The sequence below is a fragment of the Pipistrellus kuhlii genome, unplaced genomic scaffold, assembly GCF_014108245.1.
Source record: "Pipistrellus kuhlii isolate mPipKuh1 unplaced genomic scaffold, mPipKuh1.p scaffold_m20_p_1, whole genome shotgun sequence".
Taxonomy (NCBI): Eukaryota; Metazoa; Chordata; class Mammalia; order Chiroptera; family Vespertilionidae; genus Pipistrellus; species Pipistrellus kuhlii.
In genome coordinates, this window is record NW_023425404.1 from 86882640 (window position 1) to 86903385 (window position 20746).

Sequence of the window (20746 nt, forward strand, 5' to 3'; positions counted from 1 at the left end):
GGGCTTGTGAGCTGCATGTGGCTCACAAACCACAGTTTGCTGACCACTGTCCCAGACAAAAGTGTTGGCACCTCCCCCTAATAGAGCTGACTGGCAGACCATATCTGAGTCTCCATCAATCTGTTCCATACTGTTCAACCCATCTTGATGATTCTCTGAAATCCCACCCCACCCAATTTGCAGCCCCACCCAAACTATTTATAGTGGCTTTTCCATACAAATGGCCTATTCTGGCTCAGGCTTTAGACTTTCCTAAAATCTCTCAAACAAGCATCATCTGGATTTAGTGTGCCTCATAACTCTCAATAAGTGGCCCCAGGCCTAGTACTAGCAACAACTTGCTAAGGTGCACAGCTTAGCCTCCCTGGGCACCTCCAAGCCCAACACAAATAGCAGCCATCTACAGGTTGGCTCCAGGCAGGGCATAGGCAGTGATTGACTTTGTACCTCCTGAAAGGCCCCAGAGCCAGAGCACCTAGTGGACAGCTTCAGACTACACTATATTACAACTCTACCACATCTATGAGTGACACACTCAAAGGATGGAGTTAGTAAGTGCCAAAGCCCCACTGAAGCCAGTTCTGCTCCCTAGGGATATCTCTTGAATTGCAGCTCTCCCACTGTCCTCACAGCCAATTGGCCTGGGGGTCAATTCTTCCCCATGATGCCAACAGCAATCAAGGCTCAACTACAACAGAACAATGCACACAGCCCACAAAAGGGCACACCTAGAGTGCCCAGCTTAGGTGAGACTTGGAAGGCTGTGTCACTAGGCCCTATAGGACACCTACCACACAAGTCCATAGCATCAGTTCCAGGAGACATAGCAGTTCTACCTAATACATAGAAACAAACACAGGGAAGCAGCCAAAATGCAGAGACAAAGAAATATGTCACAAATGAAAGGACAAAAGAAATATCTGGAAAAAAAAGACCTAAATGAAGTGGAGGCAAGCAAATCACTAAATACAAAGTTCAACTGAAACTGGTTTGGCTCAGTGGATAGAGCATCAGTCTGTGGACTGAAAGGTCCCAGGTTCGATTCTGATCAAGGCCATGTACATTGGTTGCGGGCACATCCCCAATAGAGGGTGTGCAGGAGGCAGCTGATTGATGTTTCTAGCTCTCTATCCCTCTTCCTTCCTCTCTGTAAAAAATCAATAAAATATATTTTTAAAAATAATAAATAAATAAATACAGAGCTCAAAACAATGATAATAAGGTTGGTCAAGGAAATAAATGAGAGCTTCAAGGGACTTAATGAGAATGTCAAGGAACTTAGTGAGAATTTTAAGGAAATAGTGAGAACATCAAAGACATGAAAAAGGACCAGTCAGAAATGAAGGCAACACTAAAAATGAAGAATAATTTATAGGGTATCAAAAGTAGAGTAGAGGATGCTGAGAATCAAATCAGTGATTTGTAATACAAAGAAGCAAAAAACATCCAATCAGAAGAGCAAAAAGAAAAAGAATCCAAGAACATAAAAATAGTGTAAGGAGCCTCTTGGACAACTTCCAGCATACCAACATTCACATCATGGGAGTACCAGGAGGAGAAGAGAGGGAGAAAGATATTGAAAACCTATTTAAAGAAATAATGATTAAAAAAAAAAAAAAAAAAAAAACTTCCCCTACCTGGTGAAAGAAAGATATACAAGTCCAGGAAACATAGATAGTTCCAAACAAGGTGAACCCAAACAAGCCCACATTAAGACACATCATAATTAAAATGCCAAAGACAAAAAGAGAATCTTAAAAGCAGCAAGAGAAAAGCAGTTACCTGCAAGGGAATCAGTATGACTGTCAACTGATTTCTCAACAGAAACTATGCAGGCCAGAAGGGATTGGGAAGAAATATTCAAAGTGATGAAAAGTAAGGACCTAGATTACTCTACCCAGCAAACCTATCATTTAGAATTGAAAGTCAAATAAAGAACTTCACAGACAACCAAAAGCTAAATGAGTTCATCACCACTAAAACAGTATTACATGAAATGTTGAAGGGTCTTCAAGAAGAAGGAGGGCCAAAACCGGTTTGGCTCAGTGGTAGAGTGTTGGTCTGCAGGCTGAAAGGTCCCAGGTTCGATTCCGGTCAAGGGCATGTACCTGGGTTGTGGGCACATCCCTAGTAGGGGGTGTGCAGGAGGCAGCTGGTCGATGTTTCTCTCGCATTGATGTTTCTAGCTCTCTATCTTTCTCCCTTTCTCTCTGTAAAAAATCAATTATATATATATATATATATATATATATATATATATATATATATATATATTAAAGAAGAAGAAGGAGGAGGAAAAAGAGGATGTGGAGGAGGAGGAAGAAGCTAAAAATATGAACAATAAAATGGCAATAAATACATATCTATCAACAATTGAATCTAAATAAACAAAATCAAAATAAACAAAAAGTCTAATGGGTAAAATAAACTGGTGAATAAAATAGAATCAGAGGCATGGAAACATGGAATAAAGTAATGAATCTCTGAGGGAAGAGGCAGGGTAGTGTGAAGAGTTTAACCAAAGAACTTATATACAAATATACATTATCGAAGGACTCAGACAATGGGGTAGGAGGGGGGTCTTGGTGGAGGAGGGCAATGGGGAGGGGAATAAAGGGTAGGACATCTATAATACTCTCAACATTAAAACATATATATAATATGAATGGATGTTGGGACCAGAGACATAAAAGCCTCTCTTTTCAGTATGACATTTTTCCACTTCCTCCTGAATGGAGCTCCTTCCCTTGGCAGTCAGGTGTCCAGTGAACTTTGAGGAGCAGCCTGAACCCAGACCTACCCCCTAGACCTAGAGATGTCTTAGGAGAACTTCTGTCCCTTCCTAGTCCTTGAGTATGATCTCCCTCCCCAACTTCCTACACCGGAAGTTCAGAGTCCACTCCAGGGATGAGAACAAAGAATTAGATGACTCAGAAACAGCCAGCAAGTGCTGAGTGGGAGGTAAAATAGAAGCTGTGTTTTGAATTCTCTAAGATGTGCTTCCCCAACTGCCCTGATTAAGAGGTGGACCTGGGATGAACTAGGTGTCCTAGTTTTGTGTCAAATATGCTAGCCGTGCTAGATTTGCCCTAAGTCTCCTTGTCCTACCTGTGTTCTAAATGTGTGTCAGTGTGCTCAGTCCTAACTTAAGACACCTTCAGAGCCTACCTTACTTGGTGGGCATGAGAGGATTACCTGAGCCCACACAGACAGCCCATATAGTGCAGAGACCATATAGTGTAGAGGTTAAGAGCATGAACTTGACCCAGATGACTTTCAAGCTGTATCACCCTGGGCACACTTCACCCATCTATGACTCAGTTTTCATACTTATACAGCTGAAATAATAGGGCTATTGAAACAATGAAAGGAGTGAGCAGTGCAGGGGACCCTGCAAAGGCTGTCATCATGGGGCCTTTGTAGTGGCTCTTCCCATGGCTGTCCTATATTAGGGAGATGTTGTCTCCTGGACTTTAAGCTCTGATTCCAGGTAGGTCTCATTTATGTACCTGGTATCTTTACATGTGGAGCAGTGGGGAGAGAAAGAGCCTCCTGTGTGCCTGTGTGAAGCCAAGTCCTGAATCTTAAGAGTTTTTGAATGAGAGATAGAGGCAGAAAGGGAGGTGGTCAGAGCAGTACTTGCCAGGCTGTGCTCCCCACCCAGCACTGCCTAGTATGGCCCTCTCACATCCCTATGTTCTGTGTGACAGTGCAGGGACTTCACAGCCCACACAGGCTACGAGATGCTGCTGCAGCGGCTGCTGGATGGGAGGAAGATGTGCAAGGATGTGGAAGAGCTGCTGAGGCAAAGGTGAGCACCAATAGGGTCAACAGGGTCAGTGAGGGTAGGTGTAGGAGGAAGGCTACCCTCCACCTAGTTCAGGAAAATGACTGAGGCTGCCCATCTCAGCCAAGCTTCAGTCAGGAAGAGGGTGGTGGGGATAAAGAAGTTGAAGAGATTAGCCAAAGAACATATAAGTATAGCCCATGGACACAGACAACAGTGTGGTGAAGGCCAAGGTGGGTGAAGGTGGGCAAAGGATGGGGAAAGTGGGGGACATCTGTAATGGTGTCAACAATTTAAAAAAAAGTTTTTTAAAAAATAAATAACAACCATTTTTTCCTGATATTAAAAATATGAGTACATAAAAAATATTCAGCAAAGTGGACCATTTTTCTTAAAACATGTTGCTTTTTCCTATATTGTATTATAGCACATTTCATACATTAAAGTTATTTTCCTTTAAAAAAAAAAAAAAGTCATGACTGTGGCTTTCCTGTGTTTCCCCCAATGTGGGCCTTCCCCATGTGAGCAAATAATATGGACTCTTCAGATGTACCTGTATTTGGCCGACATTTATTTAGAATGAGTGTGGGGAACCTTTATTCTGCCAAGGGGCATTTCGATGTTTATAACATTATTCGTGGTCCTTACAAAATTATCAACTTAAAAATTATATTGCTATGAAAAAACTCCTAGACTTATTGAATTCTGAGTCCTGCTTGCTGTTGCCTTGGCAGGGCTAGACCAAATTGATAGGGCTTCAGGCTGGACATTCCCCAGATTTGGAGAAAGTGCTGGGGGCTTAAATTCTGAAGGAGGAGTCTGGAAAACCAACCTGCTCACAGATGCTAAGAGGGTGGCTTCTCTGGTCCTGTCACAGACTTTTGAGGGATCTGAAGACATTTGAGGGAGCCATGGCAAGCAGAACTGGAGGAGATGCAGCGGCCATGTTTTGTTCTTGCAGGGCCCAAGCAGAGGAGCGGTACGGGAAGGAGCTGGTACAGATCGCCCGGAAAGCAGGCGGCCAGACAGAGATCAAGTAAGAGGTCCCAGGCCCTGGACTTCCTTCTCCATTGCCAGGCACTTCCTAGGCATTTAGATAAGGTTTAGAGTGGACTGGGGATGGCCAGGGAGCGTCTGGGTGGCTTCCAGGGCAGGGGTGCCTGGAGGACACTGCTCTTGAGTATTGAGAGGTCAGAATCTGTGGATGGGAGAAAATCCAGTGGTCTGGGTGGTGGAAAGGTCCTGGGCAGGAGGGCAGGGGCCATCTGTCCTCAAGCACTTGCAGCATAACTATATAACCTCCTCCAAAGTCCTGAGAGCCCTGAGGGGCAGGTGACAGGACTTCCATGTGTTACTGAGCCCCCTACAGTGTTGGCTCAGCCTAGGCTGCAAAGTGAGGACACACATGCATTCTACTACCAGCTCCTCACCCTCCAGCTGTGTAATCACGGTCTGGTCACTGACATTCTCTGTGCCTGTTTCCTCGTCATTGAGTCAGGATAATAATGCAACCTTCCTCAAAAGATTAAAGGAGTCCAGGGGCATGTATAGAGCACCTACTACATGCCATGCCCCACACTAAGACAGGGGATTCAAAATTTTAAAAATAAATAAAATAAAGGACCCCACCATCCTGAAGCCAGAGTCTAGTACACTGAGGATGATTTCATCTTCCCTCTCTTTAGAACCCTCTAATGAAGGGGTTCTCAACTTTTTTAATGCCTTAACTCTTCAATACAGTTCTTCATGTTGTGGTGACCCCCAACCATAAAATTATTTTTGTTACTACTTCATAAATGTAATTTTGTTACTGTTAATGAATCGTAATGTAAATATCTGTGTTTTTCCCATGGTCATAGGCCCTACAGCAGCGGTTCTCAATCTGTGAGTCACCGCTAGCAGGGTCACCTAAGACCATAGGGAAACAGATATTTACATTACAATTCATAACAGTAGCAAAGTTATAGTTATGAAGTAGCAACAAAAATAATTTTATGGTTGGGGGTCACCACAACATGTCGTGGCATTAAAAAGGTTGAGAACCATTGTTCTAATGCCTATCACCTCCATGAAATTCTCCCACCTATTCTAGCTTTACCTAACAATCAGGGTCTTGGCTTTGATCAGATCACTCCACTCCCATAGCAACCTGGAGGGCTCTTTGTGGAGTGAATGACAGCCTGGGTAACTTCTGTGTTGTGGACTTTTGTGGAGGTATATTTGGGGTTGGCCCCTCTGGGGAAGGTGGCCTGACTGTTTAGCTTGGGGGCTGGCACCTCCTCCTATAGAGGGAGCCCCTAAGCTCCCTATGGCCAAGATCCCCAGGTCCCACAGATGCTCCTTCTCAGCCCCTTGGAGGGCAGGCAGAGGGCTGGGGATGCACAGGCTTGGTGGAGGCAGAGACAACAAAGCCAGGAAGTTAAGTGATACCAGAAATAACTCAGCGAGAGCCAAAAGGTCAGAGCTCATTGGCCTCCCTCACCTCTGCTGCCTAAAGAAGAAGCATTTCTGCATCAGCCCTACCCTCAGACTGGCCAGAAACCTCACTAGGGTCTGGAGGATCAACCACGTACATTAAAGAGAAGTTATTCCTGTCTTCAAATGATTTTTCTCATTCATCTTCTTCACATATTAAATCAGCAAGCATCCACTGGGCAATGGAGAATGCACAAATAAGACCTGGTCCCCACAGTCAAGAGATCCCCCATAAGCCCTTTCAATGCATTTTAAAGACAACGTTAGGAAGGCAGAGGAGTGTATCAATATTGCTTCTAGCCCTGCAGAAAGCTCACCTTGACTCTCCCTTCCAACTCCTAGGCCTTTGCTCTGACTGTTGCCCCCTATCTCTTCCCTGTCCAGTCCTACCTGCACTTTGAGCTCTGGCTGAAATATCAACTCCCCCCAAAAGCTGTACCGCCTCTCCCACTTCCTCATCCTGTGTGCTGGGCATGTGCTCCCAGAATTCGCACAGGGTAGAGGTTCAGGAAATGAAGAGGAATCAAGGTGGACATGGTTGGGGCCAATTTCCTTTAAGCCCCTGTGTGGTTACCTCAAGTAAGGACAGCTCCTGAAGGAAGATCAACTTATACCATTATATTCCCACATCACCGCCACGCTGTGGTTTTCCCATCAGGAGAGGGTTTTGTTGTTGCTGTTGTTTCCATAATTTCTCTTCCTCTGAGCTCAGAGAATGAAGACATCACTAAAGATGTTGGAGAGAGATAGGCAGGCCCTGTTACCAGAAGGGGCTCTTTGACATCAACTCACTTCAGGCCCAGCTTCCAGCAAAGGGAAGTGAGAGGAGCCACTCTTACCCTCTGGGAGGCAGCAGCCTCCCGTGTGCTGGTAGGCAGTGGGTAGGGAAGCCAAAGCAGGGGCCTGAGGTGGGTCATGCCACATGGTGGGATGGTTGCAAAGGAAAATATTTATATTGGAAGTGCATGCTGTGTTTAAGCATAAAATCTCAGGCTGAGCATCCTGAGATCCAAGTCAAAAGGGGCATCTGGATGAGATATACACAAGGATAGCAGTGACTAATAGCAGAGGGTAGAGGTCTGAATGGGGTTCCTGCCCTTGACATGCAATGAAGATGCAATAGAGGAGAGTTCAAGGTCTCGGAAATGATTTTTCTGAATGGCAAAGGGAAGAACCTGGAGATGATAGAAAAGCTAAGAGAAACCATCTTTGATGGGTCTCATGGGAAGAGAAAAACTTAAAATGGTCCCCAAATCCTCTATAAGATCAGAGTTTAAGGCCATTCCCCTGAGGAGAGTTGTGAGGATTGAATAATTTAGGCCAGCAGCTCTCACATTTGAATGGACATCAGCAATACCTGAGGCTTAACACAGTTTGCTGGGCCCCACCATGAGTTTCTACCTCAAGACTGGGGTGGAGCCTGGGAATCTGCATTTCCAACAAACCCTCAGATAATGTTGATGCTGCTGATGTGCAAACCACACTTTGAAATTCACTTAGTTTAGGGCTAGGGTCTGGCAGTGTGCTGCCAGTGTGCTGCATCTGCATCTGCTCAGCCTCAGTTTCCCTGACTGTCCAATGGGATGAAGGAGTCCCCTGGAAGCCTGCCTTGCATGGATTGCTAGGAGATGCAGACAAGAGGGCACCGCCAGGAGACCTGTGAAAGGCTTGGCCAAGGGCACCTGCGAGATGCATCCAGGACAGAACACGTCCCTGTTGCCTCCTATTGTGACTCCAATAAGCCTGGCCATTCTCTGGCCTCAGTTTCCCAGAGAGTGGACAAACTCTAACATGGAACACTGGAGATATAGCTCATGTTAGGTTCAGGGGCCTGGGGGACCCCCAGGACTGGTGGGGTATGCAGTTGTGGACTCAGAAAAGGTCTGCACAACAATATCTGGATCCCAACAGAGATGCTTTGTACATATAAATTCACTTAATCCTCACAACTATCCTGTTTGTGTTATTATTATCCCCATTTTACAAAAATAGACACAGATATAATTAGCTTGTCCAAGGTTACACAGAGCCTGAACTGAACCCAGGTTGCCTGGCTCTAGCGTCTGCATGTGGGAATCCAGCACAAGAGCCCCTATTCAGGGCCTGCTGCCTTCCTATGCTGGAATTCCAAATCACTGCTCTCCTGCACAGAACAGGGAGCTCGCCCCTCTGAAAGCTGATGTGCACTCTGCCCACCCATGCTGTTTCTGACCCAAAGAGCACTCTGTCTCATGGTGCCCCATTACCTATCAGCAGACAGAACTGGGTCCTGACTGGGCTCCAACATCTTTACTTAGGCCTCAACTTGGTTCATGGTTCTGGGTAAGAGCCCCCTCAGCTGGGCTGCCAGATAAAATACAGTACTCCCATTTAAATTTGGATTTCAGATAAATAGCAAGAGCTTTTTAAATATAAGTATGTTCAAATATTAATGGGGAATACATATTAAAACTGTATTTGTTGTTTAATCTAAGTTCAAATTTAATTGCAGTCCTGTATTTTTATTTGCTCCATCTGGCAACCCCTACCCTCTGGTGTCTTCTCCTACCTTCCGTGCCCAGTACCAGCCTCTTCCCTTCCTGCTCTCCCTGCTTCCCACCTTGCTGCCTCATGCCTCCTTCTTCTGGGTTCTCTCAGGCACCTCAGGTTCAGCACACCATAAAATAAACTACTTATCTTCCTTCCTAGGTCCCCCTCATAGGTGTCACCAGTCTCCACTGAGCCACCCCAGCCAGGGGCCAGAAATAGCCTCCCACTGTCCTCATCTGAACATCCTGTTCTCTTTGCTGCCTCCCCCCATTTCTCTCCTCCTTCACGCCTTCCCTGCTTGCCCCCTCCCATCTACCTTCCTCCAAAATATCCTCCAGACCAGCTGCCTAAATCCAGGTCTAAACCTTGTCTTCTCCTACTTCAGCCAGGAGAAGGGCTCCAAGGAGGAAGGAAAGGGGCCCTGAGGACATGCAGAAGCCAGGATCATTCCCCAGTGGGGAAGATCTGATAGTTTTATAATTTCCAAAGAAAGAGCTTTGCCTTCTAGAAATCCCAGCTCCCTTGGGTCTAGGTCAGTGTATGTGAATGAGTGACCTAGGGCCTTCCCACCAAAATAAAGTCCCTGGGGCCAGGTGAGACTTCCAGTTCCACTGCATTATCCTCCTGTTGACCCTGGCCTCTCTGTTTTGCAGCTCCATGAGGGCCTCCTTTGACTCCCTGAAGCAGCGTAAGTCCCAACTATCTTCTTCCCCAGGCTGTAGGGAACAGGACTTCTGGGACCATAAACAGAGGTGGATGGATTCTGGCCTGGAGAGGAGTTTAGGCTGCACACAGGTCTGTGGGACTAACGAAGGATTTGAGACGACAAAAGCTAGGTTAGGTGGGGTGAATGTGTATGTGGCTGACACCCATCTGGTCTGATATGGGACCAACGTCTATTCTCTGCCCTCAGAAATGGAAGACATTGGAAACTCCCACATACAGTTGGCCCTTTCCCTGCGTGAGGAGCTCCGCAGCCTTGAGGACTTCCGAGAGAGGCAGAAGGAGCAGAGGAAAAAGGTGAAGCAGGTGCTGGGGTGTTCCTCCATCACCAAGACCCCAAGTGTGAGGTAGTGATCTTCACTCTGGAGGTGGTGGGAGATGGACACTAGGTCAATGTATGTGAATGAGTGACCTAAGGACTTCCCACCAAAATAAAGTCTCTGGGGCCAGAGAGCCCATAGAGTATGGGGCAGTACCCCAGGTTTGCGGGTGAGGTGGATTTGAAGATAAAAGGGAAGGGCTCAGTTCACAGGCCTAGGAGCTCCCTTGGAGCCCTTCCCTGAGCCATAAGAAAGAGGAGAAGATATTTGTCTTATTGACCATCCTACCACAGCAGACTGTAGAGGGACAGTGACAGCTTGGAGTTATTCAAAGAGAGCAAACTAAATTGGGGTGTCACCCAAAGACTGGTCCTGAGCCCAAAGATCGAAGCTGTTCTTCTGAGAGAAAAGCAGACCTGGAGGCAGTCACTGGCCCCTCTGCATGACTGCCCAAGGCTGAGAGGGTAAACAGAGCCTACTATGAGTAGGGGGTGCCATGCTTACTTTAGCATCCACAATACTTCTCACCCAGGTGTAGGGCATGGCTGTTCCTAGATGGAGGAACTGCATGGAAAGGAAGTGAGGCTCTCATCATTGGAGGTATGCAAGCAGAGGTTGAAGGCTCTGTGTCAGGAAAGCTCCAGTGGTGGGGTGAGAGGTGAGCTTGGTGATCTCTGTGTCCCAGAGTCTCCTCCCAAACTTGAGACTGATTGGCTAAGCATATGGCCTGCTGGGAAGACAAGTGAGGACACATGCTCAAATTCTAGGGTCTTAGTGATAAGGGTGGTATTCTGGACTGGGAGGGAGACATCAGCACACAGAAACATTTCTTACTTGAAAAGAAAGTATTCTTGTGAAATATATATATAGATAGATAGATAGATATAATATAGATATAGGTATAGGTATAGGTATAGGTATAGGTATAGGTATAGGTATAGATAGACATAGACATAGACATAGACATAGACATAGACATAGACATAGACATAGACATAGACATAGATATAGATATAGATATAGATATAGATATAGTTATAGATATAGATATATAAAGGAAATGGAAAAGTCCATACAACTGAGCTGTAAAGGAGAAAAAGGTGTCAGCTTATTGTTGGAGCTAGGCTGGGCTTGGGTGTCCTCATCCAGCTACTTCCCCTCTCTGTGCCTCAGTTTTCTTCTTACAAGATGGGACACTTATTCCCGCTGCCTAAGCTTTGGGGCCCCTGTTAGTCTTCGCAGATAGGGCACCAGCTCCAATTAGTGGCTCTGGCCACAGAAATGCAATGTGGCTGCACTCCCTGTCTGCCCATCTGGTCAGGCAGGGTCTCAGGCTTTAGGGATTCTTAATTTGGGTTCCTGGGCAGACAGTGGGTCCCCAAAGCTAGCTCCAGAAGCCTGTCCTATCTTGAGATGCTGAAACAGGTGACCTCTTGGAGAGGAGACTTGCCTGTAGAGCATGCAGAGCACTTGCTGTGACAGTGAGGCCCCAGCCTGGCTATTTTAAGCTCTCCTGTGGCCAGAAGGTCTGTATGTTTGCAAAAGCTATTTTGGACAGACCAACATCTTCCCCAGATCGGCCAGAACCTCCACAAGTTGTGAACTGTGATACAGTGTTAGGGGAAGTCTGCGTGGGCATGTGCGTATGTGTGTGGGGAGGGGGTGTAGGCACACATGTGTGCACACCTATGAGCATACTTATGTGTCTCAGTGTGTCTATATGTGACCAGGTGGCTTGCCTGAGGTCTCACCACTGGCACAGGCCCTACTGTGACCTCAGACACAAAATGGCTCCAGCTCCAACATGAGGGTCATTTCATTTCCGATTCTTCTCATAGCACATACCAATTCTCTGTTTAGGCTGAGTGTTGTCTTCTCTATTTGAACAAGCTGCCTGGGAGGAGAGTTGAGATTACAATGGCCTGTGTACCTTGTGGGGTCAAGACTAAGTGTGAATAGGCCTGATAGGGGAACATGAGAGTTTGCTTGTGTATACTTGTGCATGGTGTCTATGTGAAGGACTGCGTATGCAAGTAGGAACAGTGGGAGCAGTAGGAGCATGGGGGGCTGTTAGTGTGTACTGCATGCCTGTCATGTGGAACTAAAGCGTGTACACAGTGTGTGACAGCTGTGAGTGTGCAGAGGCTTGTGAGTGAGGAGTGTGTGTGTGTGTGTGTGTGTGTGTGTGTGTGTGTGTACATGTAAATTGGATATTCTCCAGCTAGAGACCAAGTCCTGGCTCTAGTCTGCAGCCAATGAGAGAACACAGTGACATACACATGTCCTGATCTTCTCTAGCTTTCTGTTCTGAGAAGCAATTGTGAAAGAACAGACAGTGGGAGAGGGAGGACATCTTGTCTCTATGCCTTTCAGAGCTGGGCGAGGAGGAAAGATACTTCCCTACTCATGTGTCTCAGTGTGTTTGTATGTGACCAGGTGGTTTGCCTAAGGTCTCTCCACTGGCACAGGCCCTACTAAACGATCCCAGGAAAGCCCCATTCTCTTGGCCTAGGGGACCGTCCAGAGGCCACAGCCCCCCATTAAGAGCTTCATGTCCCCTGCAGTATGAGGCTATCATGGACCGTGTCCAGAAGAGCAAACTGTTACTCTACAAGAAGGTCATGGAGGTGAGTGCAAGGCTCTTGGGCTGTGAGGAATGCAGAGCACAAAGTGTAGACCCCAGGAGAGCTGGGATGGGCCTGGGAGAGGGCTTGCCTCAGATCTTTATCCAGAAACATCCACGTGCTCAGGACTGCACTGGGTACCAAAGCCCCATATGCATCAGTCCTGGCACTGCTCAGGGGAGACTCTTGATAGATGGGCAGGTGGTCAGTCCCAGACAGTGGCCCACAGTGTGATCCATGCTGTCAGCTGCAAACTCCAAGAGTGGAGGGAGAAGGAACCCCTGAGCTGTGTCTCTTAGAATACTGGGTGAGGGGGGAAAAGGCTCCACGAGAGGGGATAGCATGTGCAGAGGCTACTAGTATCATGAGGATGCATGGTATTTTCAGGGACTTATTGGTGGTTTAATGTGACCTCCCCTTTGAAAAGGCTGGGGCCTTGGGCAGGGCTGTCCCTGGTGGGTAGGGGTCTGGGAACAAGATCCCCTCTCCCTCTTATTCTGGACCTTCAGATCCCTGTCCCTGGGGAGGAGGCCCCCTCTCCTCCATAGCCCCCAACAGGAAGAAGGGAGACTGGGCTCAGGGAGCCTCACTCTGGGCCCCCGCAAGTCACACCTTGCACACCTCCAGTCCAAGAAGACATATGAGCAGAAGTGCCGGGACGCAGATGACGCTGAGCAGGCCTTCGAGCGTATTAGCATCAATGGCCAACAGAAACAGGTGGAAAAGGTGTGTGAGGCCACTGAGGCCATATGCTGGGAAAGGGTAGATAAGGCAAAGAAGGTAGACACCCTCCCCCCCAGGCAAGGTCTGCATATGGAACATGCTAGCTGCCCACCCCTCTGAACCTCACATTTCCATCCTAGAATCTTGGGGCATGAACTGACAGGGCCAGCTTGATCCCCCTTTGCCATCTCCAGGCTACACCCAAGGACCAATTCCTCAAAGCAAGCCCTCTGCAGCCCAGGCCCAGAAATCACAGGGCAATGAGAACAGAGACTAACTCTCACATAACCCTTGGAGAAGGGTGCATTGGGCCCATATCACAGAAAGGAAACTAAGGCCCAGTAATGGTGAGTGGCTTGTCCAAGGTCTCAGGGCCAGGAAGCAACAGAGAAAGGATCCAAACCTAGGTCATCCAGAGCCCAAGCTCATGACTACCGTGTTTCCCCGAAAATAAGACATCCTCCAAAAATAAGACCTAGCGCATGGAAAAATAAGACATCCCCTGAAAATAAGATCTAGTGCATCTTGGGAGCAAAAAATTAATGTAAGACACTGTATTATTTTCGGGGAAACAGGTACTATGGTCTCTGGGCCAGAGTGGAGGTAGCAGAGCTACCAGAGCCCAAGAACATCACTTGCCCATTGCATATACAGGAAAACTGAGGCCAGAGAGGACAGGGGCTTGAGGGTGAATTTAGGGGCAGAAAGTTGGTGACCAGAGCCCAATTCCCAACCAGTAGATTCAGCACTGGCCACATGGAGCCTCAGGTCCTGGCTCCTGATCTGTATTTCTCTTTCTAGGTCCTGACATCTAGTTTTCATGAGCTACAAGTTTCTGTTTTTACTTCTTTTTTATTAAAACCTTTTTTATTGTGGTCCTTTGTGAGGTGAAGCTGGAGTAAAAGTTCACAAGTTGGCTCTTGATTGTCCCTTGGGTGCTCAGGGAGTGGGGTGACAGAGGCACTTCAGGAGGCTGGGTGTCCTAAGCTGGGGCTGGGTGACTCCAGGACAGAGGTTCAGCACTGCTTTTTCTTTGCCTCCTCAGAGCCAGAACAAAGCCAAGCAGTGCAAGGACTCAGCCATGGAGGCAGGTACGTGGCCCACCTGTCTCCTTAGACCTAGGTGGTGGATTGTACAGACCCTCCCAACACTGCATGCTTTCCTACCCTGGGGATATACACACTCACAGGTGCCTACAGTGTCACAAGCTCATCACTCTCACTTTCATACTTATGAAAGTAAAATAAAAACATTCATGTTCTCTCATTTGCCAAGACTATTCTTGGTGCTTTTCATGTTTTTTAACTAATTTGCACAACAATCCTCTGAGGTGACTGATATTATTATTATCCCTTTTTTTTAAGCAGTTGAGGCACAGAGAGGTTAAGTAACTTGCCCATGGTCACAGAGTTAATAGTGGTGTTGACTACATTCCAAACCAAGTCTTTGGGCTCTAGAGCACAGGACTTTCACAGTCACCATCATGGCAGACAGATCCACTCAAACCTCTCCTGTCTGTCTGTCTGTCTGTCTGTCTCTCTCTCTGTCTCTCTCTCTCTCTCTCTCTCTCTCTCTCTCTCTCTCTCTCTCTCACACACACACACACACACACACACACACACACACACACACTGCCTTTTCTGGGTCTGTCTCCTCTGTCCTTCACCTGATGCCAAAACCCCAACTCCACTTGTTTCTACCAGCATACCTCTTAGGTCAGAAAACTCATTCTGCTTCCTTCTCCTGGAAAAGATCTCCCTTCGGCTCTGCCTCTCCCAGGACCCAGTTTCTCCCATGACCAGGGGATGTGTGAACCCCAGAGTTCTGGGGACAGAGGTCATGGCCAAGCCTGCTGGGTCCCCAGCCAACAGCCACCATACTCCTCTCTACTCTCCTTTTGTTCTGCCCTTGGTTTCTTATCTGGAAAGTAAGAGGGTGGGACTGAGGGATGACAAAACACCTGGACTCTGACTTTGGATATATGTGCTCTACTCCAGACTTGGGCAACACAGAGCACAGCAGAGAGCTAAGAGTCACCCCAAAAGGAGAAGTACCATGGTGGGTGCCCTGACAAGTGTCCAGATGAGGTACCAGCAGCCAGGGCAGGTCTAGCTTAGGGAAAAGGCACTCTGAGCAGGAGCATTGCAGGAGCAAAGGAGTGAACAGTGGAAGCGCGTGTCTAGGCTGTTGGCCTCCCTGAAGGCTACTTGTGTTTCTAGAGCGGGTGTACAGGCAGAACATTGAGCATCTGGAGAAAGTGCGAGGCGAGTGGGAGCAGGAGCACCAAACCACCTGTGAGGTGAGTGACCCTGGGTGTTAATTTCCCCAGCTACAAAATAGGAAAGACATGCATCCTTGCTCCAGCCACTTCATGGGGGAAATAAGGCAGTGGGGGAGGGGGGAGGCCTCATTCCTTCATTCATTCACTCATGCACTCACTCTCTAGTCTCCTGCTGGGTCCCTAACCCAGGGAGCCCACTGCCTGGCTGTATGCCCTGGCCCCCTTTGTTTCAGGCAGGCATCCTTCACTCCTTTTTGTTGAGGCCAAAACTGAGGCTCAGACAAAACCCATAGCTTCCCTGGACCCCTCAGGACTGCCCCTCTCACAATGTCTTCCCGGGGCCTTTCCAGTGTGTGGTAGGGCTTGGAGAGAGGGTGGAAGCAGGAACCCCACAAGGAACCTCCCTACCAAAAGCCTGAGGTGTGGCACAGATGTGGGGGTGGAGAACACCAGCAAGGGTCTTTTGGTTAAACTTGGCTTTCAGCAGAGGGAGTCTGGCTTGTCAACCCCAGCTGAGCTGTTGAGTGGGGCCCAGCCTGGCCTGCCTCTGCAGCTCCCTTCTCACTTCTCATCTCCCTCCCTCCCATAACCAGGCCTTCCAGCTTCAAGAGTTTGACAGGCTGACCATCCTCCGAAATGCCCTATGGGTGCACTGCAACCAGCTCTCCATGCAGTGTGTCAAGGATGATGAGGTCAGGGGGCCAAGGACAGGGAGGGTACAGAGTGACTTGGGAGGGGAGGGGCATAAAGAGAGGGCAACAGTATGCCCAGGTTCCTCTGAGTCTGTCAGCAAACACCTTAGGCTTCAACCTCTGCGCTCAGGACTCCAAGGACAGGGAAGTCAATATTGCATAGGGTTATGGCCTTGCTGCTGGAAGACTGTGCTTTTGTGATTTCCATGGCATCTGCCTTCTTTTCTCACCCCTAGTCCAAGATCTTGACTCTACTCTAAGTACGTGCTCTTTCTGCCCTTGCTAGGAAGAGAGGTGGAAAGAGGTCTGCGGAAAGGCTGGAGAATGCTGGGCTGCTCTGATCCAGCCCCCCCTTTGTAGGAACTGAGGTCCAGTCCCTTTTCTGTCCCCCCAGACATTTGTTGGGTGTCTTGGTTCCCATACTTAGCTAGCTGAATTTGCTGGGTGATTGGGGTGGGACCTATCCAGCAGAAAGGGGCCAATACCACCCTACCAGGGTCTCTGACCACTGTTAATGGAGCTCCAGAGCCATGAACTCTCTTGAGGCAGCTCTGACTCCCTGGTGCTCACTGCTGTTCTTTACCTGCTATCTCCTCCATGCGCTGTGGGGTTTTGGGTCCCTCAACCCAAATGACTTGAACCCACCTGGGTGGCCTCCTATCAAAGAGGAAGGAAGATGGGTTCTGGATCCTGCCATACTGGAATGAAGCCCAGATGCACTGAATTCTTGCTCTGTGACATTGGGCAAGTCACTTTCCTGCTGAGTTTCCTCATCTCTAAAATGGAGGGAATAATATCTACCATAGAAGGAGTGAGTTAAGTCCCTGGCATAGGATCTTGTGCATAAGAGGTGCTCAAGAACCAGGAGATGCCATCAGCCAGGACTCTGACCCCTCAGGAAGGCCTGAGACAGATACACCCCAAGACCCTTCTGAATACAGACATTGTGCTGTGCATAGAAGGCCTGTGAGGAAGCTGATGTGGTGGAAGCCCCTGGCCAGAGTTCAGACTCATAGAGAAAGAAGGCTTTGACGAGGATGAACATTTAGGTGAGGCCTGGCCCCTCAGCCTCTGTTCTTTCCCACCTCTAGCTCTATGAGGAGGTTCGGGTGACGCTGGAAGGCTGCAGTGTGGAAGCCGACATCAACAGCTTCATCCAGGCCAAGAGTACAGGCACTGAGCCCCCAGGTAAGGCCCAGCCCCACAGGCAGCATGGCCTCTGGGTCTATGCCTGCCTGTCCCTAGGAATCCTTGCCCAAGTTTTCTGAGCCTCAACTGCCAAGACAGGACTGGGGTGGTTCACACATCCCTTCTGGGTGGAGGAGATGTGGCCAGATCTCAGAGAAGAGCCAAGGATAGTACAGTCCCCTAAGGCAGAGGATGAGCAGAGCTTAATCCTATGTAATAAAGAGGCAATATTCAAAGTAACCCTCATGCCTTCACAAGATGGCTGCCTAACACTAGGCCAGCAGGGGGGTTAGTAGGGGATCACCAAACTCCTGAATATCAGGCTGCATGGGGGGATCAGGCCAGCAGGAGGGGTTAGTGAGGGATGACGAAACGACTAACCAAGCAGGCTGCGTGGAGCAGCCAGGCCAGTGGGGACACCATGAAGGGTGACAAGGCTGATGGGATGGAAGCAGTTGGGGGCAACCAGACTGGTGGAAGGGCAGTAAGAGGTAACCAGGCCAGTGGGGACAGGGGGGTCAGTTGGGGGCAACCAGGCCAGCAGAGGGGTCAGTTGGAGTGACCAGGCTGGCAGGGGAGGCAGTTAGGGGCAATCAGACTGGTGGGGGGGGGCAGTTAGGGGTGACCAGGCAGTCAGGCAGGTGAGCATTAGGAGCCAGCAGTCCAGGATTGTGAGAGAAAAGTCCAATTGCCAGTTTGGGCCCGATTTCTGGAATTAGGCCTAAACTGGCGATCAGACATCTCCCGAAGGGTCCTGGATTAGAGAGGGTGCAGGCTTGGCTGAGGAAACACCCCCGCTGTACAAATTTCACACACCAGACCTCTAGTAACACTATAATACTCAGAAAGGGAGTGTATATGGAGAGCCTCTTCAGAGCCTCTACTCCGGCCAGTTTGGTTCCACTAAATTATGAGACCAGAAAATTCATTCTTGGTGGTGCCCACAGTGGGGTATCTCATGGAAGTGAGAAATGCCTGTTCCTCAAATACAAGGGCAGGCCCGAGCCAGGATGGGGAAGTGGGGCCACAGTCTGATTTTCTGGATGGGAACAGATTGGGGTATCAGGTGGTGAGGTCCTTCCTGCCCTGCCCTGGACCTCACAGCTTGCTACCTATAGCTCCAGTACTCTACCAGAACTACTATGATCGGGAAGTCACCATATCATCTGGCAGTCCTGGCATACAACCTTCCTGTGGCATGATAAAAAGGTGAGATACCCACTTTGATGCAGATGTGGGGCGGGGAAAGGTAGGGAGGGGGAAGAAGCAAGTCCAGACTCTCCTCCTGCACCTGGCTGTTTCACATGTATTTATTAACCATCTACTATGATGCAGTGTTCAGGTGCTGAGTACTCTCTTAGAGACAAGACAGGTTCAACCTAGTTTCATGACACCTTTACCCCAGGCATTAAACAAATAATCACATCCAACTTATTCATTAGTGAATGCTGAGAGTTCCAAGGAGTCCCAGCAAACACCTTAAGCTTCAACCTCTAGGCTGACTTCATTTTCTCTTGGACTATTAGGCTACAATGGCAACACTCTCCCACTAGTGCAGGTTCAGGGCATAGGAGCAGGCCCTACAACCAGTATTCTTGGAAAATTCTCCAAGCTCTTCAGGGGCACTTCCCTGACCTAGTGCCATATCTCAGTGTATCATTTGCACAAGTCACTCCCCTTCTTTAGGTCTAGGGCTATGAGTGTTGGGATCAGACTCAGAACCAAAGGACCCTCTTGCTTTAGGCCTTGGGTAATGTTCTGGGCATCTAAGATAAGGTGACCAGACATCCTGCTTTTGGCGGGACAGTCCTTATTTTTAACAATTTGTCCCTCGTCCCCGCGGCATTTTAAAAAAGTCCCAATTTTTTGAAAGAATGCACGACAAGCTAGGGAACGACGGGAGAATGGGAAGGGAATATATGGTTTTCGACGGCCATGTGGCTATTTAGCCAGGATATGAGTTTTATATTATTTTTGTTAATTTTATAATGTTAAAATTTAATAATAACAAATAATTGTTGAGAACTGATTATTGAGAACTGCTTATCAAAGTTTGCAATGGTGAAAACATTTTGTAACTGTCTCTCAGACAATACACATCATACTGTGTGCTAGTAAGCTAGTTAAACAAGTGATGTCATTACAAATCAGCTATTCAGATAATTTAGGTAAGTAATTTATTTATTTATTTCATGAATACATAAATTTTCTTGAATGTAGCAGACAGTACTCGTATTATTTATATTTTATAGTGGCAGCAAAAAGTCTAGCGCCGGCCTTGAAAGTGACACTTAGGACTTACTTTACAATTAAGTGTTGAGACTTTGAAAGCCACTTTATGTGTGAAATATAATTTAACAAACTCTTGTAAAAAATTTCATGACCATTTAAAAAATGACAGCAATCTACTAAAAAAAATTCACTCAGATGAGAAATATGCCAAAGAATAAAATAATACTATACATATTTTTTTTATTTATTTGTAAATTGTACTTATGTTGAAGTTTTAAAAAAATATATTACAATACTATTTTTGCATTCTATGAAAATTTTTGTTGCTCCATGTAGATCAAATTTTTAATTAAGAACCCCCAACCCCCTGTCAATGGTGTCCCGCTTTACCAATGTTAAAATCTGGTCACCTTAATCTAGGAGCATCTGTGGGTTTCACATGGTACCTGTGCCCAACCTCCAGCTTGAGGCTTCCATGGCTGCCTTTCTCCAGCCAACCTTGTGCAGAGAAGGCCCTGCCTTTGGGAAGTAGACAATAAAAATGGGGTGGGACCGGGTGGGGGGGGGGGAGGTTGTTAATGTCACTGTCAGCCCTCTGAGGACTGCTCATTTCCAAGACCTCAGGAGCCCCATGCAGGAAACCTCCAGGAAACAGAGGTTCATGAGAACTACCGCAGCTCAGAGCAGGGAGCACAGCACTCTTCTCTGAGAATTTCAACAAGGCAGTGACCCCAGAAAAAAAAAAGACATTCACAACCTCACAATGTTACCCAATATCTTGGGATATTCAGATCTCCTTGCAACCCCAATAAGGACCTGCATCCCGTCATAGGTGGTCATTTTTTAAAAAATGGATGAAAAATCTTACCTGGGACAGTGTCAAGCAAGGACAGAAATGAAACATGAGAAATGATTTTGAGAGCCTTATATGGTCCACAGGCTGGACATTCCCCATCTCGCAATAGGCAGTGTTGGGCTAATTCACTCCTTCCCTGTGCCTGGCTCAGCCCTGGACTGAGCTGGAGCTATGAAGGTTCAAAAAAGAAATGGAACAAGCAAGAGGCAGATACTGGGGTTACCCCTTGAAGCCAACAGTGCTAAAGGATAAATAAGTAGAGGCTGATGCTGCGTACCTGCCTCAGGAAAGGCTGCCTGGTGGAGACAAATTTTGA

At 47.6% G+C, this 20746-nt stretch overlaps 1 protein-coding gene across 6 annotated transcripts in view; it reads left to right on the forward strand.

Moving 5' to 3' along the window:
- The window catches only part of PSTPIP1 (proline-serine-threonine phosphatase interacting protein 1), a 42200-nt gene that overhangs the window by 19285 nt on the left and 2169 nt on the right, over positions 1 to 20746 (forward strand). For 3 of the 6 annotated variants that reach the window (XM_036454785.2, XM_045586472.1, XM_036454792.2), the window contains exons 2-11: positions 3711 to 3811; positions 4749 to 4823; positions 9445 to 9479; positions 9705 to 9811; positions 12399 to 12461; positions 13086 to 13184; positions 14227 to 14370; positions 16056 to 16154; positions 17246 to 17342; positions 18461 to 18551. In XM_036454785.2, coding sequence (XP_036310678.1) covers positions 3711 to 3811; positions 4749 to 4823; positions 9445 to 9479; positions 9705 to 9811; positions 12399 to 12461; positions 13086 to 13184; positions 14227 to 14370; positions 16056 to 16154; positions 17246 to 17342; positions 18461 to 18551 — 911 coding nt within the window. Of the gene's footprint in view, positions 1 to 3710; positions 3812 to 4748; positions 4824 to 9444; positions 9480 to 9704; positions 9812 to 12398; positions 12462 to 13085; positions 13185 to 14226; positions 14371 to 15400; positions 15481 to 16055; positions 16155 to 17245; positions 17343 to 18460; positions 18552 to 20746 lie in introns of all 6 variants that reach the window. The other 3 variants (XM_036454798.2, XM_036454808.2, XM_036454826.2) reach the window with 2 other exon arrangements.